General features: G+C 46.5%; 1 protein-coding gene across 1 annotated transcript in view; it reads left to right on the top strand.

Annotated features, from left to right (window-relative positions):
* PKHD1 (PKHD1 ciliary IPT domain containing fibrocystin/polyductin) overlaps window positions 1–27,576 on the top strand; it is a 323,925-nt gene that overhangs the window by 270,225 nt on the left and 26,124 nt on the right. The window contains exons 40-41 of the mRNA XM_060256755.1: window positions 7,646–7,714; window positions 9,360–9,485. Of these exons, the coding sequence (XP_060112738.1) occupies window positions 7,646–7,714; window positions 9,360–9,485 (195 nt within the window). The remainder of the gene's footprint in view (window positions 1–7,645; window positions 7,715–9,359; window positions 9,486–27,576) is intronic.

Genomic DNA, 27,576 nt, shown 5'->3' with positions numbered 1-27,576 from the left:
GGCTAATAGCCACTGATGGACCTCTGCTCCATATTTTTATCTAAACCCCTCTTGAATAAAATACAATTAATACAATAAAATACAATTAAAATACCAATTCGAGAATTTAAGTTAAATAAATAATTTAAAACCGGTGTAAATTAGTGGTGCTACAGTTTCAGTACATATATAAAGATGGCTTGATATCATTGCCAAGATTCCACCTTAGAAGGCAAGTTGGAAGAGGGCGGTTTTACAAGCCCCACGGAACTGGTTAAGATCCCGCAGGGCCCGCGCCTCCTCCGGCAGCTGGTTCCACGATTGGGGAGCCATTATCGAAAAGGCCTGCTCCCTTGTTGTTTTTAGCTTGGCCTCCCTTGGCCCAGGGATTTTCAGAAGATTTTGCGAACGAGATCTCAGTGCTCTCTGGGGAACATATGGAGAGAGACGGTCCCTAAGGTAGGCAGGTCCTCGGCCGTATAGGGCTTTAAAGGTGATAACCAGCACCTTGTAACAAACTCGGTACACAATTGGCAGCCAGTGCAGTTCCCTCAGCCTAGGCCGTACATGTTCCCACCGAGGTAGTCCCACTAACAGTCTGGCCGCTGCATTCTGCACTAGCTGCAATTTATTATATGTAATATATTGTAATAGCACATTATCATTTGTTATTAAAAAATTAATACATATACATTACATTTTCTCCATCTCTCCCCCCTTTTGATGACCCCCGGCAGTGTATTTTATTTAAATTGTTAAAAAAAGGTAATAAACGTTATCTATTAAAAAATCTTACTCCATAGAAAAAACATCAAAAAACCAAAAACAAAACAAAAAAAACCCCATAGGTTATAATTATAATCCATCTTCATAGTAGTCTTTTAGTCATTAACAAAACCCCCCCGAAAAAGATATATTCAAATAATCTCACTTTTTTCACTATAATCCATTTAAAGTTTCTTTAGAGATTAACCATTGTCAAAAATTGCCAAATATCCTTTAACGTTCCATTGTTTTTCAGCATACTTTTGGAACTTCCCCCACTCATTTTGAAACTTCTCCCATTCTGACACGTTGCCGTTTTGTTGGTTTCCCACGCAAATGCTATCCAGACCAAATGCTCTTTCGGTTTGTTAATTTCACTGTTTTGCCGTTGGATTCTAACTCTGTGCCACTGTGCATTCTTAACTACTGTCCACCAGCTCTATGTAGCTCTGCTCACTGAACCCCATTCCACTGTCTGAGGAAGTGTGCATGGGTACGAAAGATGACATTCTGAACAAAACTTTGTTGGCCTTAAAGATGTTACCGGACTCCTACTTTGTTCTATTCCAGAGGTATGAATCACCCAAAGAAATGCACACTTCCTGATGAATCACCCAAAGAAATGCACACTGTCTGGATCAGCTGTTGTTTGCTCAAGTTGGAAGCCTTTGGCTCAAGTTGGAAGCCTTCCTCGAGTTTCGCAAGCCGTCCATTCTGTCATTGATTTGACATGCAAGAATTTCCAACAAAACAAAATTGAAATGCCTTATTAGTAGCAGAGTTGTGTTTTCCATCCCCTGATCAGTTCCGAGTAGCAAAGATTAAAGATTCTCCGTCAAATGAATCTGGGCGTTGTTCTTAACAAAAAGATTCATAACATAGTTTAGAGACAATAATATGGGGCAATTTATGTCTTTTAAGGAAGTATTGCAGATGTAGACCTATTCTTTGAAAGTATTTTTTATGCAGAATAAGATTAATATGTACTTTTGTTCTCTATCCAGTTTGGTGTAGTGGTTAAGTATGCAGACTCTTATCTGGGAGAACCGGGTTTGATTCCCCACACCTCCACTTGCACCTGCTGGCATGGCCTTGGGTCAGCCATAGCTCTAATAGAGAGCCAGTTTGGTGTAGTGGTTAAGTGAGTGGACTCTTATCTGGGAGAACTGGGTTTGATTCCCCACTCCTCCACTTGCAGCTGCTGGAATGGCCTTGGGTCAGCTAGAGCTCTCTTATCTGGGAGAACCGGGTTTTGGAGATTCATTCATGTATTCACGGAGAGCCAGTTTGGTGTAGTGGTTAAGTGTGCAGACTCTTATCTGGGAGAACCAGGTTTGATTCCCCAATCCTCCACTTGCAGCTGCTGGAATGGCCTTGGGTCAGCCATAGCTCTGGCAGAGGTTGTCCTTGAAAGGGCAGCTGCTGTGAGAGCCCTCTCCAGCCCCACCCACCTCACAGGGTGTCTGTTGTGGGGGAGGAAGGGAAAGGAGATTGTGAGCTGCTCTGAGACTCTTGAGTGGAGGGTGGGATATAAATCCAATGTCGTCTTCTTCTTCTTCCCTACCCTTAATTTCTTGAAACCAATAAAACTTTTAAAAACTGGAATCTGGGCATTCTCACTCACACGTATGGAGCTTTCCTTTTAGTGATGCCTCCATGTAATTTTAGACCCGTAAGAAGCACGCTGTCAAGGTGCTTTTGGGGCTGCCCCAAGCTGGAACAGAGGACCTGCGTGAATCCGGGATGCAAACCGGGATGTTGATGGGATTTAAAGTCCAAAAGGTGTGACTGTAGTGTTCCCGTTCGCCAGTGGAGGGTGGAAGATCTCCAGGCAATTGCAGCATTTGTCTGCCGACGCTTAGCTGGTCGAGAGGAGAAATCCCCCCCCCCCACACACAATCGTCCTGGGTAGAAAAATTAATAAGTAAAATAAGACCTTGTATACTTACAGGAAGGAGCCTCGTGGTGCTGAGTGGTAAGGCTGCAGCACTGCAGTCCAAACTCTCTGCTCATGACTTGATTTCAATCCTGGCGGAAGCTGGGTTCAGGTAGCTGGCTCGAGATTGACTCAGCCTTCCATCCTTCCAAGGTCAGGAAAATGAGTACCCAGCTTGCTGAGGGGGGAAGCGTAGATGACTGGGGAAGGCAATGGCAAGGAAAGGAAAGGAATGGTCCCCTGTGCAAGCACCAGTCGTTTCCGACTCTGGTGTGATGTTGCTTTCGCAACGTTTTCACGGCTGACTTTTTTTTACGGGTTGGTTTGCCATTGCCTTCTCCAGTCATCTACACTTTCCCCCCAGCAAGCTGGGTTCTCATTTGACTGATCTCGGAAGGATGGAAGGCTGAGTCAGCCTGGAGCCGGCTACCTGAACCAGCTTCCGCTGGGATCGAACTCAGGTCGTGAGCAGAGGGCTCCCCTCTATACGCAGGACTGCTCAAGCAAACTCATCCTGCTATATTTTTACAGCTTAGGGCCAAACTAGACAAAACCCAGTCCTCAAATCCGCCATGGGGAAGGGAAAGGTCCCCTGTGCAAGCTCCAGTCGTTTCCGACTGTGGGGTGACGTTGCTTTCACAACGTTTTCACGGCAGACTTTTTACCGGGTGGTTTGCCATTGCCCTCCCCAGTCATCTACACTTTCCCTCCAGCAAGCTGGGGATTCATTTTACCGACCTTGGAAGGATGGAAGGCTGAGTCAACCTCGAGCCGGCTACCTGAAAACCCAGCTTCTGCCGGGGATCCAACTCAGGTCGTGAGCAGAGCTTAGGACTGCAGTACTGCAGCTTTACCACTCTGCTCCACGGGGCTCTTAGGCAATGGCAAACCACCCCGTAAAAAGTCTGCCGTGAAAACGTCATGTTGCGACGTCACCCCAGAGTCGGAAACGACTGCTGCTTGCACAGGGACAACCCTTTACCTTTACCTTTTACTTACAGGAAGTCTTGACCATGGAGTTCTTGATAATTCCTTGAACTACCTGGAAGTGACAAGGATAGCTCTAGCAATCTCCAGAAACTCTGGTAATTTTACCACGACCATCCTGCCTGTTTCTAGGCGTTGTCTGGCAGCCGTAGGATCAGGCAGGGACTAAGGGACTCTGATGTACACTAGTTCCCCACTGAAATCCTTCCACCAACTGGGTTCTGTTACTCAGCTGGCTAAGAACAGTTATGGGCGGGGGGGGGAGAGTATGAGTAAGGGGTGGATCCCCACCCCAGTGTGAGAGCCAGTGTGGTGTAGTGGTTAAGCGTGGCAGACTCTAATCTGAAGAACTGGGTTTGATTTCCCACTCCTCCTCATGCAGCCAGCCTGGGTGACCTTGGGACAGTCACAATTCTCTCCGAGCTCTCTCAGCCCCACCTGTCTCACAGGATGTTTGTTGCAGGGAAGGAGATTGTAAGCCGCTTTGAGCGTCCTTTTAGGTACTAAGAGCAGTGTATAAAAACCAGCTCTCCTTCTTCTTTTGTGTTCTGGTAGTATTTGATATAAGAGCCCCGTGGCGCAGAGTGGTAAAGCTGCAGTACTGCAGTCCTAAGCTCTGCTCATGAACTGAGTTTGATCCTGGCAGAAGTTGGGTTCAGGTAGCCAGCTCGAGGTTGACTCAGCCTTCCATCCTTCCGAGGCCGGTAAAATGAGTTCCCAGCTTGTAGATGGCTGGGGAAGGCAATGGCAAACCACCCCGTAAAAATTCTGCCGTGAAAACGTTATGAAAGCAACGTCACCCAAGAGTCGGAAATGACTGATACTTGCACAGGGGACTACCCTTAGTATTTGATATCTCTTGGTTTGACCCAGGGACACACTGGGATCCATCCCCTCCCCCACCCCCACCGAAACCTGCATGTTTTAATAAGCAAACAATAAAAAGACAGCAGAAGACGACCGCGGATTTATATCCTGCCCTTCTCTCTGAATGAGAGACTCAAAGCGGCTTACAATCTCCCTTATCTTCTCCCCTCACAACAGACACCCTGTGAGGTGGGTGGGGCTGAGAGGGCTCTCACAGCAGCTGCCCTTTCAAGGACAACTCCTGCGATAGCTATGGCTAACCGAAGGCCATTCCAGCAGCTGCAAGTGGAGGAGTGGAGAATCAAACCCGGTTCTCCCAGATAAGAATCCACACACTTCACCACGACACCAAACTACACCAAAAATGATGTGCTTTTAATTTCCTCACGCCCAAGTGAGGGTAGAATTCTATCAGCAGCTCCTTTGCATATTAGGCCACACACCCTTGCTGTAGCCAATCCTCCATGAGCTCACAAGGCTCTTTTTTGTAAACTCTTGGAGGATTGGCTACCTCAGGGGTGTGTGGCTTAATATGCAAAGGAGCTCCTGCTAGAATTCCACCCCTGACCCCAGTAAATATAATTTCTTGAAGACCAGAACTGACTCTTAAAACCTGTCAGCTCATTTGGAATTAACATTAAGTTTTTATTTAATGTTTTGTTCTCTTGCACGTGGGGAGAACACAGGCCCGTAGCTTGAGGTTTTCCAGGGGCTTCCAAACCCCTCCAATCAAACCCCTGTTCTACTTTTATGGCCCCTCCAATCAGCTGAATGGAAGGGCCATTTTTATTTATTTACCAATGAAAGTGTTGGTTTTTAACTGTAATTTTAGGTCTAAGGCATTCTGTAGGTCTTACCACTTACTGTGTGAACATTCTATCCTGCCCATCGCTTATCTGTTTGCAAATTTTGAAGATGTTACTATTTGTTTGTTTTATTTATATCCCGCCCTCCCCGCCGAAGCAGGCTCAGGGCGGCTCACAGCATAAAATCACAACGGACAATTAAAATCAATGAATATTAAAAATTATACGTTCAACAGTTAAAACAGGATATTATTTTAGTGCTATTTCAGTGGTGACGGCATTTCTTCAAATTCCCTGAGATACAGGCTCCGTGTCAGTTAAACGCCAGCCGGGAGAGAACAGTCTTGCAGGCCCTGCGGAACTGCGCAAGGTTCCGCAAGGCCCTCACTTCCTCTGGCAATTGATTCCACCAGCAGGGGGCTACAATCGAGAAGGCCCTGTCTCTGGTGGTTTTTAATTTGGCCTCCTTCGGCCCCGGGGATTACTAGTAGATTTTGTGATCCTGATCTAAGTACCCTCTGGGGAGCATGTGACTGTTCAGTAAAAGGCAGCCAAATTAAACCTGCCTTGCTGTGTCAGACCTGAGAAGCTGCTTCAAAGAAATGTTGTTCTGAAGCAACGGAACCGAGCCACACACTTAAGCATAATGATTAGGGCCCACCCCCCACAAAAAAATGTGCCCCACTAAACGAAAATCCTGGCTTTGGGCCCCATCAAATGAAAAAATCTGACTACAGGCTAGGATTGCCAATCCCCAGGTTGGGGCAGGGGATCCCCCGGTTTGGAGACCCTCCCCCCGCTTCAGGGTCGTCAGAAAGCAGGGGGGGGGGAGGTAAATGTCTGCTGGGAACTCTGTTATTCCCTGTGGAGATTTATTCCCATAGAAAATCATGGAGAATTGATCCGCGGGTATCTGGGGCTCGGTGGAGGGGCGCTGTTTTTTGGGGTAGAGGCACAAATTTTCAGTAGGTGCTCCTATCCATTATTTCCTATGGAAGGAAGGAATTGAAAAGGTGTGCCATCCCTTTAAATGTGAGGGCCATATATCATAGCATAACATCAAAGCTCTCCAGTGTCTGACAAGAACTCCCTTTGGAGTTCAATTCTGCTTGTCACAGCCTTGATCTTGGCTCCACCCTTAAAGTCTCCTGGCTCCACCCCCAAAGTCCCCAGATATTTCTTGAATTAGACTTGGCAACCCTAGAGTCAGATATTGAAAGGTAATGGGCAGGAGCTCACAGGAGCGGAGCTCTGGAACCTCTAAGTTTTATTGTGGTCTTTCTAACCCCCCCCCCCAAAAAAAATTGCATCTGGGCTCCATTGTTCAACCCCCCTGTGAGAATTCCACCCCTCCCATACCACGAGAGAGGTTTCATCAGAAATTACCTGGGGATGGGGGAACTTTAAAAAAATCCGTGACAAGCTTTGCATTTGTTTCAAGATCAGTAAGCCGCTCCTCCCTAAATTCTCCCCCCCCCCTCGAAACTTACCATGAGAAAGAGGGTTCTTGATCTAGATTCAAACCCGTTATGAAAGCCGTTTGTTCTGCAGGAACAGGAGACAAAGCCAAACCCCTCATCTTTAAATAAACTACAAGAGATAAAAATATCTCGCTGTTGACGTTTCGTTAAGGCCAACAGAATCACTACGGGCAGAACGTCAGGGATCAAGGAGGTGACATTTTTTAGTTCCTTTCTTTTGTTTGTTTTTTAAAGAAAGATGATTAAATTAAAGTCATGTGTTTGCTTATATGTTGTATAAGTCTGCGGTGTGAACATAAAACGGAGATGGGGAAAATCCAGGGTTTATTTTCGCTGGTTCTGGAATTCCTTCCGTGATTGAAAAGCCAAGCAAACTTTGCTTTTGGGGATTACCGCAAAATCAATGTTTAGCTTCCCTTAATTTGTTTGGGAGTTCTTTGTTGTTGTTGTTCAGTCGCACAGTCGAGTCCGACTCTTTGCGACCCCATAGACAAAGTCACGCCAGGCCCTCCTGTCTTCCACCATCCTCCGAAGTCTGCTCAAATCCGTGTTTGTTACATCGGTAACGGTGTCCAGCCATCTCATCTTTTGCCGTCCCCTTCTTCTTTTGCCTTCTGTCTTTCCCAGCATCAGGATCTTTCTTCCCCAGTGAGTGCTCCCTTCTCATTTGGTGGCCAAAGTATTTGAGATTCGGCTTCAGTATCTGACCTTCCAGGGAAAAGTCAGGATTGATTTCCCTTAGGACTGACTGATTGGATCTTCTTGCAGTCCAAGGGACTCTTGGGAGTTCTAGCTGTACATTAATATCGACACTCCAAATTTAGTTACAGGTGAAGGCGTCATCCAAGTGGCATTCAAAGCAGAAGACGCAATCCCTCCGTCAGCGCCAGGTAATTAAACTCAGCTAAGGCTGACAACTCTGGGTTGAGAAATTCATGGAAATTTTGGGGGTGGAGCTTGAGGAAGACATGGTTTGGGGAGGGGAGGGGCCACAGGAAGATACAATGCCAAAGAGTCCACTTTACAAAGCAGACATTTTCTCCAGGGAACTGATCTCTGTAGCCTGAAGATCATGGCATGTGTTGTAGTAGGAACTCCTTTGCATACTAGGCCACACGCCCCTGAAGTAGCCAATCCTCCAAGAACTTACAGGGCTCTTAGTACAGGGCCTACTGTAAGCTCCAGGAGGATTGGCTACAACAGGGGTGTGTGGCCTAATATGCAAAGGAGTTCCTGCTACAAAAAAAAGCCCTGCTGAAGATCATTTATAACTCCAGGACATATCCAGCCATCACCTGGAGGTTGGCAGCCCTACTTGTAATGGGCATGGTGTTTTGACTCAACTGCATTGACTTATTTATTTCATTTGTCACTGAAACTCAAGGTGGGTTACGCAGTAATGAAGGACACAATAGGAACCACATACAACATTGAACCCTCCATTAATAAAACTGGATTATCAAACTGGCTAAGAATGCACTAAACCAGGGGTGGTCAAACTGCAGCTCGGGAGCCACATGTGGCTCTTTCACACATATTGTGTGGCTCTTGAAGCCCCCACTGCCCCGTCAGTTGGCTCAGAGAAGGCATATCTCTCTTTAAATCGCTGCATTTAAAGTTAAATTGCTTTTTTCCCTCCCTGCCTTCCATTATCTATCTATCTATCTATCTATCTATCTATCTATCTATCTATCTATCTATCTATCTATCTATCTATCTATCTATCTATCTATCTATCTATCTATCTATCTATCTATCTATCTATCTATCTATCTATCTATCCATCCATCATCTATCTATCCATCATCTATCTATCCATCATCTATCTATCTATCTATCTATCTATCTATCTATCTATCTATCTATCTATCTATCTATCTATCTATCCATCATCTATCTATCTATCTATCTATCTATCTATCTATCTATCTATCTATCTATCTATCTATCTATCTATCTATCTATCTATCTCTCTCTCTCTCTCTCTCTCTCTCTTTCTCTCTCTCTCTCTTTCTTTCTCTCTCTCTTTCTCTCTCTCTCTCTTTCTCTCTCTCTATCTAGCAGGAGCTCCTTTGCATATTAGGCCACACACCCCTGATGTAGCCAGTCTTCCAAGAGCTTACAAGGCTCTTTTTTTTTAAGCTCTTGGAGGATTGGCTACAAGGGTGTGTGGCCTAATATGCAAAGGAGCTCCTGCTCTGTCTGTCTGTCCGTCCATCCATCCATCCATCCATCCATCCATCCATCCATCCATCCATCCATCCATCCATCCATCCATCCATCCATCATCTAATAGTATATAGCAGTTAATTCTCAACTGCTGATTTTTTAATTGAAAAAATGAGCATCTTTATTAATTTTACTTACTTCATTTCTCCTCCATCTTTCCCGTTGAGACCCAAAGTGGGTTTTGGACTTATAAAAGACGATGGAAAAGATAGTCTAATGCTTAGCAGCAGCCTTGGTTATGCTGACTTCTAAGATACCGGTGCTGGTGCTGTGCGATCTTTCTCCTAGATCCGATTCCTCCACCTCCACCTCCATCCCCACCTCCTTCACATTCGAGATGGTCTCTCTCTGCCTCTTGGGACGGGGTGCCAGAGAACTGGGGTGGCTACAATAACAGCATCCCATTGCCTGGTGATGATGTCATCATTTTGCCAGGTAAGTAAATGTTATTGTCAATGTTTTTTTTTTTTTTTTTTTTGTAGCAGGAACTCCTTTTCATATTAGGCTACATCCCCCTAATGTAACCAATCTTCCAAGAGCTTATAGTAGGCCCTGTAAGAAGAGCCCTGTAAGCACCAGCCCAAAGGCGCATGGCGCCCTAGGCGGACTGATGGCCTGTCACCCCCATCCACAGCACCCCCCTGCGGCACTGTGCCCCCACGCCCCCGGTGGTGTGGCCTCTTGTGCCTCCCCCCATGGTGTCCCCCCATGCCTCCTCCTCCCTCTCTTCTCCACCCCAGCTCTATTTCAATGTCTGGAAGTGGGGAGGAGGCACTGGAAAAGAATCTTGTGGGTTTTGCAGCTTTTCCCAACTTATCGATGCATCAGAAACGCTTTGATATCTTTCCTGAGCTTTTGCCTTTGGTTGAGATATGTGGTTGGACCACCCTATGCTAGAAGAGGATTCGAAGTCTGTTCCCTTTGAGGGAACTTGGAAACTTTTGGGGAATTGTTATTGCTATTTAGTCTTCTATTGAACACATTTGTATGGTTTTGTTTCGATACGTTCTTAGTTGCTTGGTCGCTTTGACTTCGGTTGGACTGTCTTTATCCCACAAGTGACCTCTGCCCCCACCTGGGGATCGGCAACCCTATTTGTAAAGCTGAATAACTCACCATGGATAAGCTTTCATATCTTACTGCCCAGAGAGCAGTGCATTTGACTTCCCAAGTACTGAAGAGTGAATGCGTTTTCTGGAAGTCGACTTTCCACAGGCATTGCATCGTCTCAATCACTTTAGAAATACTACCCTTGCTTGCATCCTCTTTTGCAAAACGTTTCTTTAAGATCTTCTTCATGGTCTCTGTGCTTCACACCCATGGAAACAGGGTGCCTGTGCCGAACTCAATTGGTACGTTAAAAAGCCTGGGATTTTTGTGCCCCGCAGCCAGCGAGCATGTGCAGAGCCCCTACCACGCATGAACATATGAACCTATGAAGCTGCCTTATACGGAAACAGACCCTCGGTCCATCAAAGTCAGTATTGTTTACTCAGACTGGCAGCGGCTCTCCAGGGTCTCAAGCTGAGGTTTTTTACGCCTACTTGCCTGGACCCTTTTGAGTTGGAGATGCCGGGGATTGAACCTGGGACCTTCTGCTTACCCAACAGATGCTCTGCCACTGAGCCCCCATCAGTATTGTCTTCTCAGACTGGCAGCGGCTCTCCAGGGTCTCAAGCTGAGGTTTTTCACACCTACTTGCCTGGACCCTTTTTAGTTGGAGATGCCGGGGATTGAACCTGGGACCTTCTGCTTACCAAGCAGATGCTCTACCACTGAGCCACCGTCCCTCCCCACTGCTCACTGGCAGTGCACATACATCCCGCCAGTTTTCTTCTGACTCAAGAACTTAGAACAGGGCCTACTGTAAGCTCCAAGAGGATTGGCTGCATCAAAGGGGTGTGGCCTAATATGCAAAGGAGTTTTTGCTAAAAAAAAAGCCCTCGTAAAAATAATAGCCCCCAGGGGGGGGGGGGAGCAGGAACGCACAGAAACCCATTTCTGGTTGTTTTGGCATCAGGGTGTGTGTCCTAATATGCAAATGAGTTCCTGCTGGGCTTTTTCTGCAAAAAAAGGCCCTGTTAGTCCCTATTAATCCGACTGAAGAAAGATTTCCAGAGTCATTCTGGTGCACAAATAGAGTGCCATCTCAAGAAAAATTAAAAAGACTCTTACAATATATTGTATCTACAGGACTATTGGAATAAAATATTTAAGACAGGAATGTGGTGTAGCAAACAAAATCAAAACAATCCCGCCCACTAACCCCTCCCCCCCCGCCTCCAAAAGAAACCCAGCTAGATATTATTTTAGATTGTATCAGAACTGAAACTGTGCTCAGCACCTGTGTTGTGTTCATGCTGCTGGTCACACAACTGAAATTTGGGGGTTGCGTTGGCTGCATGATATGAAGAGGACTGAGAGGACAAAGAAAAGGTTCGAAAGACTGTTTCCGATTTCCCACTCGCCTTATGCCGCTCTCGCGCGCCTCTTCTCTGCCAGGCTTCCGTCGGATTTCACACTGTCTGCCCCGGGGCCTCAACTAGCTTTGCCTTTTTTCACGCGACAAACAAAAACTGGTTTTTAGAGGATCTTGTTTGTGCACGAAAGAGGCGTGCAGTTCTCAGTTCTCCGCTGAGAAGAGGAGAAGAGGAGGGCGAGAGCGAGGTAAAGCTAGTGAGATATCGGTCTGTGTGAGGGAAAATCGCTTATAACCAACGTTCCCTCTAAGCTGCAGAGTCTCGTGAGCAAAAATTCTACTTTGTGAGCTACTGGCATGAAAGTTGTGAGCTCCTGCATCAATTAGTGTGCTCTGGGGCCATCTTTCCTGAGCGAAGACAAAAATGTGTGAGCTAGAGGTTAAAAATCTGTGAGCTAGCTCACACTAACTCAGCTTAAAGGGAACGCTGCTTATAGCCAGGTCTTTTTTGGTAGCAGGAACTCCTTTGCATATTAGGGTACACCCCCCCCCCCAATGTAGCCAATCCTCCAAGAGCTTACTGTAGACCCTGTATGAATAGCCCTGTAAGCTCTTAGAGGATTGGCTACATCAGGAGGGTGTAGCCTAATATGCAAAGGCATTCCTGCAACAAAAAAGCCCAGCTTATAACGCTTAGCTTATGCAAAAGGGAATGTGAAAGGGCAATAGCCATAAAGAAAGCCACTGTTCGCTGTTTCCAGTAGTTGACAGGGAAAAGGTTCTAATTTCCCAGTCTACATCTGCTTTGTTGTATTAGAGAATGCTTTCTGATAGCTCCGTTGGTGAAACAAGTTAAGCAATTGGAAAAAGCTGTCCAAACACGGCGGTATCTGGAGCTTTGGAAGCTTTGGCGAGGACTGAAAGCAAAATTCTCATCTTCTTTTCCTTCCACAGTGAAGTTAGCATGTGGTGATTTTACTCGTGGTCTGAACAAGGTGGTGGTGGTGGGGAGAGGTATGGCCAAGCAGTCCCAAGCAACCAGCAGGAGGAATCACTGGAAACTCTATGATAAAACTGCAATTTCTTACCATAGAGTTTTCAGTGATTCCTAGAGCTCTACTTTTCACTTCTTGGTTGCTCTTGGAATCATCAGGAACTCTATGGCTGGGTGTCATATGAATGTATGAAGCTGCCTTCTACTGAATCAGACCCTCGGTCCATCGAAGTCAGTATTGTCTACCCAGACTGGCAGCGGCTCTCCAGGTCTCAAGTTAGCTGGACCCTATTTGCCTTGACCCGTTTTAGTTGGAGATGCCAGGGATTGAACTTGGGACCTTCTGCTTACCAAGCAGATATTTTAGCACTGAGCCACCATTCGTCCCATATGAAGCTGCCTTCTACTGAATCAGACTCTCGGTCCATCAAAGTCAGTATTGTCTACTCAGACTGGCAGTGACTTTCCAGAGTCTGAAGCTGAGGCTTTTCACGCCTATTTGCCTGGACCGTTTTGAGTTGGAGATGCCAGGGATCGAACCTGGGACCTTCTGCTTACCGAGCAGATGCTCTACCACTGAGCCACCCCTACACTCAAACTCATTTGTCGAACTCATTTGTTATGAGGGACGGATCTGACATAAATGAGACAATGTCGGGCCCTGCCATTAGTGGAGATATAAACTTTATTTGTCTCTCTCCTGTATGATGAAGGAAACTGGGCAAAGGAAGCTCTGACTCTTTCCCTCCCTCCCAAGGGAATGAGAGGGGGCAGAGTCTCAGTCATAGAGGAAAAGAGTCTTGGATCAGTAGCTCTACTGTGCAATTGAGACATCCCGGCAAAGCAAGCAATTACTCCTCCCGTCCTCTTCAAGGGAGGAGTTTCAACCAATGAAGAAAATGGAGGCTTTGCTCTGTAGCTCCTGTGAGATTGAGCAAGCCTGGCAAAGCAAGCTGTGACGGAAGCAAGAGAGAGGAAGTAGAAGGTAGACTTGCTCGTGGGCCTGATAGGAACCCTCCAGGCCTAGGGTTGCCAAGTCCAATTCAAGAAATATCTGGGGACTTTGGGGGTGGAGCCAGGAGACTTTGGGGTGGAGCCAAGATCAAGGCTGTGACAAGCATAATTAAACACCAAAGGGAGTTCTGGCCGTCACATTTAAAGCGACGGCACACCTTTTCAATGCCTTCCTTCCATAGGAAATAACGAAGGATAGGGGCACTTTCTTTTGGGACTCATAGAATTGGACCTCCTAGTCCAATCTTTTTGAAACTTGGAGGGTATTTTGGGGAGAGGCACTAGCTGCTATACTGAAAATTTGGTGCCTCTACCCCAAAAACAGCCTCCCCAGAGCCCCAGATACCCGCGGATCAATTCTCCATGATTTTCTATGAGAATAAATCTCCATAGGGAATAACAGAGTTCCCAGCAGACATTTAACTCCCCTCCCCACGCTTTCTGATGACCCTGAAGTGGGAGGGGATCCCCTGCCCCCACCTGGGGATTGGCAACTCTATCCAGGCCGCATGAGTGACACCCCTACTCTATGGCAAGCACTTCCTTTAAGCAGATGAAGCCTTATCTTTCTTTTTTAATATTTTCTCCCACTGCAGCTTCTGGTGGAGGTGGGCAATGGGATCTGGGGGTGGGAGATTCCCCCATCCTTAGGGTTGCCAAGTCCAAATCAAGAAATATCTGGGGACTTTGGGGGTGGAGCCAGGAGACTTTGGGGGTGGAGCCAGGAACAAGGGTGTAACAAACATAATTGAACTCCAAGGGAGTTCTGGCCATCACATTTAAAGGGACAGCACACCTTTTTAAATGCCTTCCTTCCATAGGAAATAATGGATGGGGCACCTTCTTTTGGGGCTCATAGAATTGGACCCCCTGGTCCAATCCTTTTAAAACTTGGAAGGTATTTTGGGGAGAGGCACTAGATGCTATACTGAAAATTTGGCACCTCTACCTCAAAAAACAGCCCCCCCCAGAGCCCCCGATACCCACGGATCAATTCCCCATAATTCCCTGTGGGAATCGTTCATAGAGGTGCATGATGGCTCTGGGGGCGGGGCTTCCCCCGCCGGCCAGCTGGCTTGGGGAGGGGGGAAGTCTGTAAAACCGGGGGATCCCCCTCTGGGACCTGGGGATTGGGAAGCCTACCCATCCTGCCCCCTGGAACTCTGCAGCCCTTACGCGGGCATACATTTTTCAGTTCCTGAAGCACTAAGGGTCTTTTGCAGGCTGACACAAGCTACTATGAAGTACTCTCATTTCGTCCTTTCAGAAATAAAATATTTTTTTCCTCCTTTTCATGATTCAAGAGCATGAAGCACGCAATATTTGAAAAGCAATTTTTAATCGTTATCAGAGGTTACTGGGCTAAGTATTGCAATCGTAATACTTACCCAAGGCTGCTGAAGTTTAGGATGATTTCTCTCACAACATGCTAAATCTAATTTCTTCCTGAGTGAATCCGAATAATCTTAATCTAATTCCTTTCCGACTCTGATCCCAGTAATTTGTGTTCTTGCCTGCAACACTGAAGTGTAAACAATTAGATATTTTGTGAAATTGCATCGGCACAGAACCTGCTATACCAAATCAAAAGGACTTTTGCAGGGGTGGCCAGGGGAGGGAGGGGGGGAGGGAGGAAGGGAGGAAGGAAGGAAGGAAGGAAGGAAGGAAGGAAGGAAGGAAGGAAGGAAGGAAGGAAGGAAGGAAGGAAGGAAGGAAGCCAGGTAGTGGAGTTTTACAGGGGTTGACCAAACTTGCTTAACGTGAGAACCACAAAGAATAAATGTCAGATGTTTGAGAGCCTCAAGACAGGGAGGGAGGGAGGAAGAAAGGAAGACAGGAAAGAAGGAAGGAGGGAGGGAGGGAGGAAGGAAGGATGCCAGGTAGCGGAGTTTTGCAGGGGTTGATCAAACTAGCTTAACGTAAGAGCCACAAAGAACAAATGTCAGATGTTTGAGAGCCTCAAGACAGGAAGGGAGGAGGGAGGGAGGGAGGAAAGAAGGAAAACTGATGGGAGAGGGTGGAGGGAGGGCAAATAGATGAGGAGAGGGGAGGGAAAAGTCAAAAGAAAGCAACTTTAAATGCATTCTTCAAGCTGCTGGCGGGCTCATAGAAGTGACTTAAAGACAGAAATGCCTTTTCCAAGCTGGCTGACAGGGTGGTGGGGGCTTTGAGAGCCACACAACATGTGTGAAAGAGGCACGTGTGGCTCCCAAGCTATAGTTTGGCCACCCCTGGAGTTTTCCCTGCATATTATTTTAAAAAATACCTCCCAAAAATATTTGATTTCTGTTTCTAGAGAAGCGTAGGTATTCAGAAGTGTTTTCACCTGGTACAATTAGATATGTCCATCCATTTCTGGTAGGACTGAATGTTTCCCTCAGAAACATGCCAAAAATGAGTTTAGCCATAATTGAGGTGGCTATGATTTATATAGATCCTGCTTCCTTATTCTTTTTTTTGGCTCTGTGAGATTATTTTGTCTAAGGGCTGAACTAGACAATACTGCATGCTCAAATCTGCCATGGTGATGTGGTGCCATTTTAAGAATGTAAGAGAAGCCATGTTGGACTCTGTGTCACACAGTGGCCATAAAACCCAAATGCCATCAGGAGGTCCACCAGTGGGACGAGGACAATAGTACCTTCTCACTGTTGTCCCCCCCAAGCACCAAGAATACAGAGCATCACTTGCCCCAGACAGAGAGTTCCATCTATACTCTGTGGCTAATAGTCACTGATGGACTTCTGCTCCATATGCTTATCCAATCTGCAGCAGCAGGAATGGCCCATAAAAACATCTCTGACGGTCTACCTCTTCATGCTATTGCGATCCTAGGACCTCTTCGAATGGCTAACCACCATTCAGATCGCTGCCTGAAACCTTGATACCAGTATAAGTAGATGTTTTGTTAGCAATTGTTTTTATGTTTTATGTTTTCATCGTTGTTTTATTTTATTTGGTCGCACCATGTAACTGCGTGACCTTAAATTTGTGAGCCGCCCTGAGCCTGCCTCGGTGGGGAGGGCGGGATATAAATGAATGAATGAATAATAACGACAGCAACAATAATAATAATAAATAATTTTCTCTTGAAGCTCTCTAAGCTTGCAGCCGCCGCCACCTCCTGTGGCAGTGAATTTTAAAGTCTTAACAACAACAGAACTTTTAAGATCTCCATGGTAGCTCAGTCCTGCTAGGCCTTGTGACATGGGCGCGAAGGACTTCCATCATTTTCAAGAACCAAAATAGAGGCCATTTTGGCTGTTGAAAATGGCCCAGGTGGGACAGATGGAAGCCTCTCACCCTTCCTCCACAGGCTCCACTGGGATCAGGGCGCCACAGAGGTTTTAATTTTTTTTTAAAAAAGGACTCTAAAATGGCTCTGTGTCCCGATGGCGGATTTGAGGACTGGGTATCGTCTAGAGCCCCGTGGCGCAGAGTGTTAAAGCTGCAGTACTGCAGTCCTAAGCTCTGCTTGCAACCTGAGTTCGATCCCAGCGGAAGCTGGTTCAGGTAGCCGGCTCCAGGTTGACTCAGCCTTCCATCCTTCCGAGGTCGGTCAAAGGAGTCCCCAGCTTGCTGGGGGGGAAAGTGTAGAGGACTGGGGAAGGCAATGGCAAACCACTCCGTAAAAAGTCTGCCGTGAAAACGTCGTGAAAGCAATGTCACCCCAGAGTCGGAAACGACTGGCGCTTGCACAGGGGACCTTTCCTTTCCCCGTGGAGGATTTGAGGACTGGGTTTTGTCTAGTTTGGCCCTAAGCTGTAAATATATAGCAGGATGAGTTTTCTTGAGCAGTCCTGCGTATAGAGGGGAGGCCCGCACCCAATCCTCAGGCCTTCGCATTTTTGAGTTTAAATATAACCCCCTCCTGATACAGAGTGTGTGGGGTGGGGAGGAGAAGGATGTTATAATTCCAGGCAATGGCATGTTGTTTTGAAGGGTATAGATACGATATCATGTAGCCTCTGGCGGTTTTTTCAGTGTTGGAATCTGCTCTGTTGTTCACCCTTCGCACCCCCCCCCTCGCCCCGGATTTTGATTTGCTTTGAACTTTTTTTCTGTTTGAAGAGATGACTGCCGAAGCCCTGTATCTCATAAAAGAAGGCTTCCGTTGTTCCTGATTTCCATTTGGTGGTATGTTTATGGCATTTCACAGGGCAAAAAAGGATTGATCAAAGGCGTTCTGTGTCATTGCCGGCATCATTAGCAAGCGCTCTGTTTTGTGTCAGAGCACGATGACGGTGCAGTGTTCTTTCTGAACTTTTGTCTGGACAAGGAACGAACCGGTACGAATCGTATTTGTAGATCAAATCAGTATAGGCACGGTTACCCGGCCTCTCAGGAATTACCCGGGCAATCTTCCTGCTACGATTGAGGGCGGGGAGAGGAAAAGCTAGCAGCCTGGCTGCACTCCAGTGTGCCCAAAGTGCTTCCAGGTTAAACAGGAAGTGACATGTTACGCTCTAGCTTTCAACAAAAGCTCTATGGTAAAACCATAGGGTTTTTTTTCCTGAAAGCTAGCGTGTCCCTGGTACTGCGCTGTTGTCACTTCTAGAAGCACAGTAAGTTATGTCAGCGCATTGCTGCAATGTCATTACATCACCCATGTGGGCTCTCCCCACCACTACTTGGTTAATCTCTCACTATTCCTTAAGTATAGGGCATACAGATTGTGGAAGAATTTTAACCTGGAGTCAGCAACCCTATGAGAGCCAGTGTGGTGTAGTGCTTAAGTGCATGGACTCTTGTCTGAGAGAACCAGGTTTGATCCCCCACTCCTCCACGTGCACCTGTTGATGTGACCTTGAGTCAATCACAAGTTCTCACCGAGCTGTTCCTCTCAAGAGCAGTTTCTGTCAGAGCTCTCTCAGCTCCACCTACCTCACAGGGTGTCTGTTCTGGGGGAAGAAGATAAAGGAGATTGTAAACTGCTCTGAGACTCTGATTAAGAGAGAAGGGTGGGGTATAAATCTACTGTCTTCTATTTAAAAGGACTTTTTTTGGGGGGGGAAACAAGTTTCACACCTTTTTGAAGGCCGGAAGTGCTGGGATCTGATGGATCTCCTTGGAAGTGGCATTACATAACTGGGGAACATTTGCAAAGATTCTCAATGCCAAAATTACTCACCAGTGTGAGACAAAATAGCTAACCAAGTCTGTTGAAGAGGGAATTGTAGGCACAGGTCTATTCCAGTGGAGGTGGTCTCTCAGATGTACAGGCTCTGAACGGCTTTGGCTGCTGTCTCTCACACAACATAATTCACTTTCAATCCACTTCCAATGCACTTTCCAACTGGATTTTGCCCTATTCACACAGTAAAATCCAGTTCGATAGTGTATCGAGGGTGAAGTATTTATTGTGTGTGACCGCAGCCTTTGTGACTTCAATTCAATTTGGTGAGCCAATTTGGTGTAGTGGTTAAGTGTGCGGACTCGTATCTGGGAGAACCGGGTTTGATTCCCCCCTCCTCCACTTGCAGCTGCTGGAACGGCCTTGGGTCAGCCATAGCTCTCTTATCTGGGAGAACTGGGTTTGATTCCCCACTCCTCCACTTGCCCCTGCTGGAATGGCCTTGGGTCAGCCATAGCTCTGGCAGAGGTTGTCCTTGAAAGGGCAGCTGCTGTGAGAGCCCTCTCAGCCCCACCCACCTCACATGGCATCTGTTGTGGGGGGAGATAAAGGAGATTGTGAGCCACTCTAGACTGAAATTTGGAGTGGATGGTGGGATATAAATCCAATATCATCTTCTTTAGCAATAAATTATTTGCCAGTGAAGTTGTTTCAAAACTGTGGTGGCCAGCCTCCCCGTGGAGGCTGGAGATCTCCCGAATTAGAACTGATCTCCAGATGACAAGAGATCAGTTCCTCTGGAGAAAATGGCTGCTTTGGAAGGCAGTCTGTGCAACATTGTACCCTCCTGAGATCCCTCTCCTCTCTAAACCCTGCCTTCCCTAGACCCCACCCCAAAAATCGCCAGGAATTTCCTCAACTTGTAGTTGGCAACCTTATTCAAAAGGGGAATCGAATCGTATGCTCAGTTCTGCCTTCTCCATTTAGCAGATGAGCATTTCTTGATGGGTTGAAGATAAGGATTTACACTTTTCCACAGGATGGTGGCGCTAATGTGCACCGAGTTGCCAATACAATCGGATGGTGTTCCTCTAACGAGGGTGGAAAACAGTGTGATCAGCAGTTGCTCCTTCCTCACAAGCTAAGCTGTAGAGAATAGTCTAGAAGTGCCTATTCTCAAGCCAACTACATCTTTACGTGTCATAGATCAGGATTTTCAATCATTTCCCCCCCAGGAAACCATTTCGACGTGGACACATTTCCTGAGGTGTTTCTGTGGACCACCCTGGTAAACGTCTCAAGAAAACCCAGAACTTATCAGTGACGAGTCTGAAAACTGCTAACCTAAATATGTGAAATGATGTCTTTGTAGCCTCTTTTAACTGTTTTTTTTTTAATGTATTCCATATGTTTCTTTTCCCGAGTGCAAAAATGAACAGACTCGTCTGAAAAATAAACCGATTCCGAGAATGAAAAACGTGTTAATGAAGTAACAATAGGGCGACACAGTTACCGTCCATGCACAGTGACCTTATTGTCGCTCAAACGGCATGTATGGATACAGGGAGGTTCTGCCTCTATTCACAAATCTACTTGACCTCTGCTTCTTTTCTGTTTATTTATAGAGCAAGGAGTGAAAAGCATCCTTCTCTTGTCCTCTGAGCCATCTGTTTTCCTCTGTTTGTTTGACTAGTAACTTGACCTGGCGTTAATGTGGTTTCTGAATGACAAAACAGAGCAATCCATTGTGTAACACTTTGTATCCCTGGAGCTCAGTTAACAGGCTGGCACAAAGGGAAAACGGGCAGGCCCTGGAAAGCGAGAGGGGTAATGTTTTGTAGGCTCGAGCTTTCTTAAATTAAGTCTGTTTCGTTAAGTGACGGTTCGCTAACAAGTGTTTCTTTGGATTTCCTCACTGATTGGGAGATGGGATCAAGGGGCAATTGGGGTCTGTTTATTTTAAAAAAACCCAGATTGAATTAGATTTGTGCCTTTTTAATGTCAAAGTAAGGGCTAGTAATTCCATACTACTGAAGAAGGAGGAGAAGATTGTGATGATGATATTGGATTTATATCCCACCCTACACTCAGAGTCTCAGTGCGGTCACAATCTTCTTTACTCCCCCCACCCCCAACAACAGACACCCTTTGAGATAGCTGAGGTTGAGAGAGCTCTTACAGCAGCTGCCCTTTCAAAGACGACAACTACGAGAGCTATGGCTGACCCAAGGCCATGCCAGCAGGTGCAAGTGGAGGAGTGGGGAATCAAACCCGATTCTCCCAGATAAGAGTCCGCAGACTTAACCACTACACCGAACGGGCCCCTCTAAATTGTGGAGTCTTGTGATCAAAAATTCTACTTTGCGGGCTACGGGCATTAAAGTTGTGAGCTACTGCACCAATTAGTTTGTTCTGGGGCCATTGTTTCTGAGCTAAGAGAAAAATGTGTGAGCCAGAGGCTAAAAAACTATGAGCTAGCTCACCCTAAATCTGCTTAGAGGGAACGCCGCTGCTTTGGGGTTCTGAATATTGGATGATATTATGTGTAATTTTCACAGAGCTTTTCAATCTGTGAATGTGTGCCTTGTCCCCCAAATTATCAGCCCGACGTGAACTCAGTCAGAGGAAAGCTCGACTGGTTTCAGCGGGGTAGATTTAAATATGTCTATGAGTTACAGAGTCAGAGTTGCCATTTCTGGGTTTGGGAATACTTAAAGATTTGGGGGGGGGGGGGTGGAGCATGAGATGGGTGAGGTTATCAAAGGGGAGTTACCTCAGCAGAGCAGAATGCAATGGAGTCCACCTTCCAAAGCGGCCATTTTCTCCAGGTGAACTGATCTGTCTCCTGGAGATCAGTTGTAATCTGTGGCAACCCTATGCAGAGCGAAAATATGAACTATCCATCCTTCCTATCCATTTATATGCAGCTGCTCCAGTGCACAGTAGAATCTTTAGGGGCTGAGTATTCAAAATATTGATGGGGAGCCCATTATTTGTGTGTATGTGTGAGAGAGTGCTCTGTGCTGTCCCAGATATGTTTCCGTAGATCATGACTTGGACCCCTCTGCAGACTTTTGAAAGATGAAATACTGGATCCTTCCCTTTACCCTTATCCAATCATGTCCTTAGCATGGAGGCAGATGGCAGAGCCAACTGACCAATGATACAGCACAAGCACTTTATTGGACTGGACAAGTTTATAGACTGGCCTTTTTTTCAATACATAGGAATTCATTGCATCTTGAGCAGGGGTGGGATTCTAGCAGGGGCTCCTTTGCATATTAGGCCACACACCCCTGATTTAGCCAATCCTCCTGGAGCTTACAGAAAAAGAGCCTTGTAAGATCTTAGAGGATTGGCTACATCGGGGAGGGGGGGGCGGTGACCTAATATGCAAAGAGCTCCTGCTAGAATTCCACCCTTAATCTTGAGGATTCAGCTGTTACAACAGTATTTAGTCTGCACTTCCACTTAGTTCAAGGTCCCAAAGGTGAAAACATTAGCACATTGAAAACCATTTAACATATAAATATGTTTTTGCATGAGAGTTAAAATCAGAGAAGCTTGTTTGGAGGATAAACTAGAGAAGGCCTTTTCAGTGGCAGCCCCACCATGATGGAAGAGCCTCCTTCACTTTCGATCTTCAGGAGACAGCCGAAGACAGCGGTATTTAAGAAGAAGAAAATATTGGATTTATATCCTGCCCTTCACTCCGAAGAGTCTCAGAGCGGCTCACAACCTCCTTTACCTTCCTCCCCCACAACAGACACCCTATGGGGTAGATGAAGATATTGGATGTATATCCCACCCTCCACTCCAAAGAGTCTCAGAGTGACTCACAATCTCCTTTACCTCCCTCCCCCATAACAGACACCCTGTGAGGTGGGTGGGGCTGAGAGGGCTCTCACAGCAGCTGCCCTTTCAAGGACAACCTCTGCCAGAGCTATAGCTAACCCAAGGCCATTGCAGCAGGTGCAAGTGGAGGAGTGGGGTTGTCGAAATTGGACCTAAATCTTGACTAAAACAAATAAATAGTGATTTTTTTAAAAAATGGTTTTATATTTTGATGTTCTTTATTTAATGTATTTTATTTATATCATAACCCTCCTGGAGGTCCACAGGGCAGCTAACAATTTTTTATAATATTTATATTAAATAGTATGTATTTAAGTAATTAAATCCAATAACGTATATTGCAAATTTAAAAAAATACACACACACACACACATATATATACACACACCCCATATATATTATGGTATTCCCAGTAGTAGTGTATGACTGTGAGAGTTAGACCATAAGGAAGGCTGAGCGCAGAATAATAGATGCTTTCGAGCTGTGGTGCTGGAGAAGACTCTTGAGAGTCCCTTGGATTGCAAGAAGATCAAATCAGTCAGTCCTACAGGAAATCAACCCAGACTGTTCCCTGGAAGGTCAGATGCTGAAGCTGAAGCTCAAATACTTTGGCCACCCAATGAGAAGGGAGCGCTCACTGGAGAAGACTCTTGAGAGTCCCTTGGACTGCAAGAAGACCCAAACAGTCAGTCCTAAGGGAAATCAACCCAGGCTGTTCCCTAGAAGGCCAGGTGCTGAAGCTGAAATACTTTGGCCACCAAATGAGAAGGGAGCACTCCCTGGAGAAGACCCTGATGCTGGGAAAGACAGAAGGCAAAAGAAGAAGGGGATGGCAGACGATGAGTGCAGAAGAATAGATGCTTTCGAGCTGTGGTGCTGGAGAAGACTCTTGAGAGTCCCTTGGACTGCAAGAAGATCAAATCAGTCAGTCCTAAGGGAAATCAAGCCAGACTGTTCCCTGGAAGGTCAGATGCTGAAGCTGAAGCTCCAATACTTTGGCCACCCAATGAGAAGGGAGCTCTCCCTGGAGAAGACCCTGATGCTGGGAAAGACAGAAGGCAAAAGAAGAAAGGGACGGCAAAAGAGGAGATGGCTGGACAGCGTTACTGATGTAACAAACATGAATTTGAGCAGACTTCGGAGGATGGTGGAAGACAGGAGGGCCTGGTGTGACTTGGTCGGACTCGACTGTGCGACTGAACAACAACAAATATATGCACACACATATGCTTAAATAAAACAATATAAATATATAGAAGTATAAGATCATGAACACATAAAACACACACACAAAGGTAGGGAGTATTATCAATGATCGTTAGTGAAGGAGATAAAGGAAAACAAATTAACAGTTTAAGGGTTAAAAATAAGACACCAAAAGCTAACAGCAACCAGAATCCAGCAGGCCAGCTGCCCAAAGCCAAAGGATACAAGCCGCAGGCGAAGAGCCAAGGGCCAAGAGACCTTTGGTTTTTGCCCTTTGACTCCTCTTTTGGCCACGCCCAGGACACATAGCTGGGACAGGAAGGGCAAACAAAAGCCCGGCTCAGCTGCTGCCACTGGCAGTTTGGAAGTTCTTTCCAGTCTGCCCCCTCCCCGCCCCCCAGAAGTGTGGAGGCTCTTCCGGCAAGATGCTATAATTGGACTGTCGTGATCTCTGCCCCCCTTGCCTGGGCGAGGGTCACGTCAGTGAGGCTTGTCAGCTTTTTCTAGAGACTTGTCCCAAAAACTAGTGAACTCTTTCTATGGAAAAACCCAGAATGTGTGTCGTTTTGCTGTAGAAATACAAACATTGACCGCATTCCTGATTGGCAGTGGAAATGTCTTCCCCTCTGAATTTTAACTAGACGCGTGTATCACGTTTAGACCAGAAAGGTTGAATTGCAAGAGTATGGGACTAACAACTACCTGTCCCTTACACCGTCACAAGAAGATAGGTTCAGGTGGGTAGTTGTGTTGGTCTTAAGCAGCAGAACAAAGTCTGAGAACTGTGGCGTCTTTAAGACCCACAGAGGTTTATTCAAGGTATAAGCTTTTGTGTGCATCTGAAGAAGTATGCATGCACAACGAAAACTAGTACCTTGAATAAAACTGCGTGGGTCTTAAGAGCAGTTTTCAGTTGCACATTATATACCGATGTTTATTTTATTTATTATCATATGCAGACCTCATTTTGGCCAGGAGCACACTGGAGCAGAGCTCCAGAACCTCTACATTTTACTGTGCTCTTTCTTTCTTAACCCCCACCCCCTCAAAAAAAAATCTTGCTTTTGGGCTCCATTGTTCAACCCCCCCATGAGAATTTTGCTGAATGCTAAGATTTGACAAACTTTCTAATATCCCCCCCCCCCCCGGGAAAATAACCAAAACATATAAAGCAGACAGATGGAAATCTTCATCATACTACTTGTGGCCACATAGGAGAAAATAATTTTAGAAGTATGATGGGAGTCAGGTTCTATGAAGACAGTTATGATTCCAGAAGCGTTTTAAGGTAGATGAACATATGAAGCTGCCTTCTACTGAATCAGACCCTCGGTCCATCAAAGTCAGTATTGTCTACTCAGACGGGCAGTGGCAATCCAGGGTCTCACGCTGAGGTTTTTTCACGTCTACTTGCTTGGACCCTTTTTAGTTGGAGATGCCGGGGATTGAACCTGGTACCTTCCACTTACCAAGCAGATGCTTTACCACCGAGCCACCGTCCCTCCCCAAATATGAAGCTGCCTTCTACTGAATCAGACCCTGGGTCCATCAAAGTCAGTCTTGTCTACTCAGACTGGCAGCGGCTCTCCAGGTTCTCAAGCTGAGGTTTTCCATACCTACTTGCCTGGACTCTTTTTAGTTGGAGATGCCCGGGATTGAACCTGAGACGTTCTGCTTATCAAGCAGATGCTCTCCCACTGAGCCACCATCCCTCTCCCCTAAACTGATATGCTGAACTGATATAATTTAGCATCCAGTGATGTCAGGGGTGTGCGGCATATACAAATGCATAGTGCTAATGAGCTCCGGGACCTCTTCTTCTACAAAATAACCCCTGATCATATGACATTTTTATGTAGGATAACCGGGAGATCCTAAGATTGTCTGGCAGCTAGAACGTCTAGCTCTTTTAGCGTTATGCACAATTAGGTGGCGAGCTAGACTCGTTTTTAAGGCAAGAGACGTTTCAGGGGTGCTTTGATATTGTCTGCCTCTCGTCACCCCCTGATATTCCTTGGAGGTTGCCCTTCCAAATAGTAGCCAAGGCTGACCCTGCTTAACTTCTAAGATCTGACAGGGTTGAACTAGCCTGGGCTATCCAGATCAGGGCAAGGACATCTGTTTTGGCACATGAAGAAGAAGACGACTGCAGATTTATACCCCACCCTTCCCTCTGAATCAGAAACTCAGAGCGGCTTACCATCTCCTATATCTTCTCCCCCCACAACAGACACCCTGTGAGGTGGGTGGGGCTGAGAGGGTTCTCACTGCAGCTGCCCTTTCAAGGACCACTCCTGTGAAAGCTATGGCTGACCCAAGGCCATTCCAGCAGCTGTATGTGGAGGAGTGGGGAATCAAACACGGTTCTCCCAGATAAGAGTCCACACGCTTAACCACTACACCAAACAGAGGACCCAATGGTGGACCTCCTGATGGCACCTGGTTTTTTTGGCCAGTGTGTGACACAGAGTGTTGGAATGGATGGGCCATCGGCCTGATCCAACATGGCTTCTCTTCTGTTCTTATGTGACACAGAGTGTTGGCCTGAATGGGCCATTGGCCTGATCCAACATGGCTTCTCTTCTGTTCTTATGTGACACACAGTGTTGGACTGGATGGGCCATCGGCCTGATCCAACATGGCTTCTCTTCTGTTCTTATGTGACACAGAGTGGAGGAGCCATTGGCCTGATCCAACAGGGCTTCTCTTATGTTCTTATGTGACACAGAGTGTTGGACTGGATGGGTCATTGGCCTGATCCAACATGGCTTCTCTTATGTTCTTATGTACAGTGTTGGACTGGATGGGCCATAGGCCTGATCCAACAGGGCTTCTCTTATGTTCTTATGTGACACAGAGTGTTGGACTGGAGGGGCCATTGGCCTGATCCAACAGGGCTTCTCTTATGTTCTTATGTGACACAGAGTGTTGGACTGGATGGGTCATTGGCCTGATCCAACATGGCTTCTCTTATGTTCTTATGTACAGTGTTGGACTGGATGGGCCATAGGCCTGATCCAACAGGGCTTCTCTTATGTTCTTATGTGACACAGAGTGTTGGACTGGAGGGGCCATTGGCCTGATCCAACATGGCTTCTCTTATGTTCTTATGTGACACAGAGTGTTGGACTGGAGGGGCCATTGGCCTGATCCAACAGGGCTTCTCTTATGTTCTTATGTGACACAGAGTGTTGGACTGGAGGGGCCATCGGCCTGATACAACAGGGCTTCTCTTCTGTTCTTATGTGACACAGAGTGGAGGAGCCATTGGCCCGATCCAACAGGGCTTCTCTTATGTTCTTATGTGACACAGAGTGTTGGACTGGAGGGGCCATTGGCCTGATCCAACAGGGCTTCTCTTATGTTCTTATGTGACACAGAGTGTTGGACTGGAGGGGCCATCGGCCTGATCCAACAGGGCTTCTCTTCTGTTCTTATGTGACACAGAGTGGAGGAGCCATTGGCCTGATCCAACAGGGCTTCTCTTATGTTCTTATGTGACACAGAGTGTTGGACTGGAGGGGCCATTGGCCTGATCCAACATGGCTTCTCTGATGTTCTTATGTGACACAGAGTGTTGGACTGGATGGGCCATTGGCCTGATCCAACAGGGCTTCTCTTATGTTCTTATGTGACACAGAGTGTTGGACTGGAGGGGCCATTGGCCTGATCCAACAGGGCTTCTCTTATGTTCTTATGTGACACAGAGTGTTGGACTGGAGGGGCCATCGGCCTGATCCAACAGGGCTTCTCTTCTGTTCTTATGTGACACAGAGTGGAGGAGCCATTGGCCTGATCCAACAGGGCTTCTCTTATGTTCTTATGTGACACAGAGTGTTGGACTGGAGGGGCCATTGGCCTGATCCAACAGGGCTTCTCTTATGTTCTTATGTGAAACAGAGTGTTGGACTGGAGGGGCCATTGGCCTGATCCAACATGGCTTCTCTTATGTTCTTATGTGACA

Source organism: Heteronotia binoei, chromosome 1, assembly GCF_032191835.1.
Source record: "Heteronotia binoei isolate CCM8104 ecotype False Entrance Well chromosome 1, APGP_CSIRO_Hbin_v1, whole genome shotgun sequence".
Classification (NCBI taxonomy): Eukaryota; Metazoa; Chordata; class Lepidosauria; order Squamata; family Gekkonidae; genus Heteronotia; species Heteronotia binoei.
The sequence above is the reverse complement of the archived record's forward strand: the minus strand, read 5'-3'. Positions and strand labels throughout refer to the sequence as shown.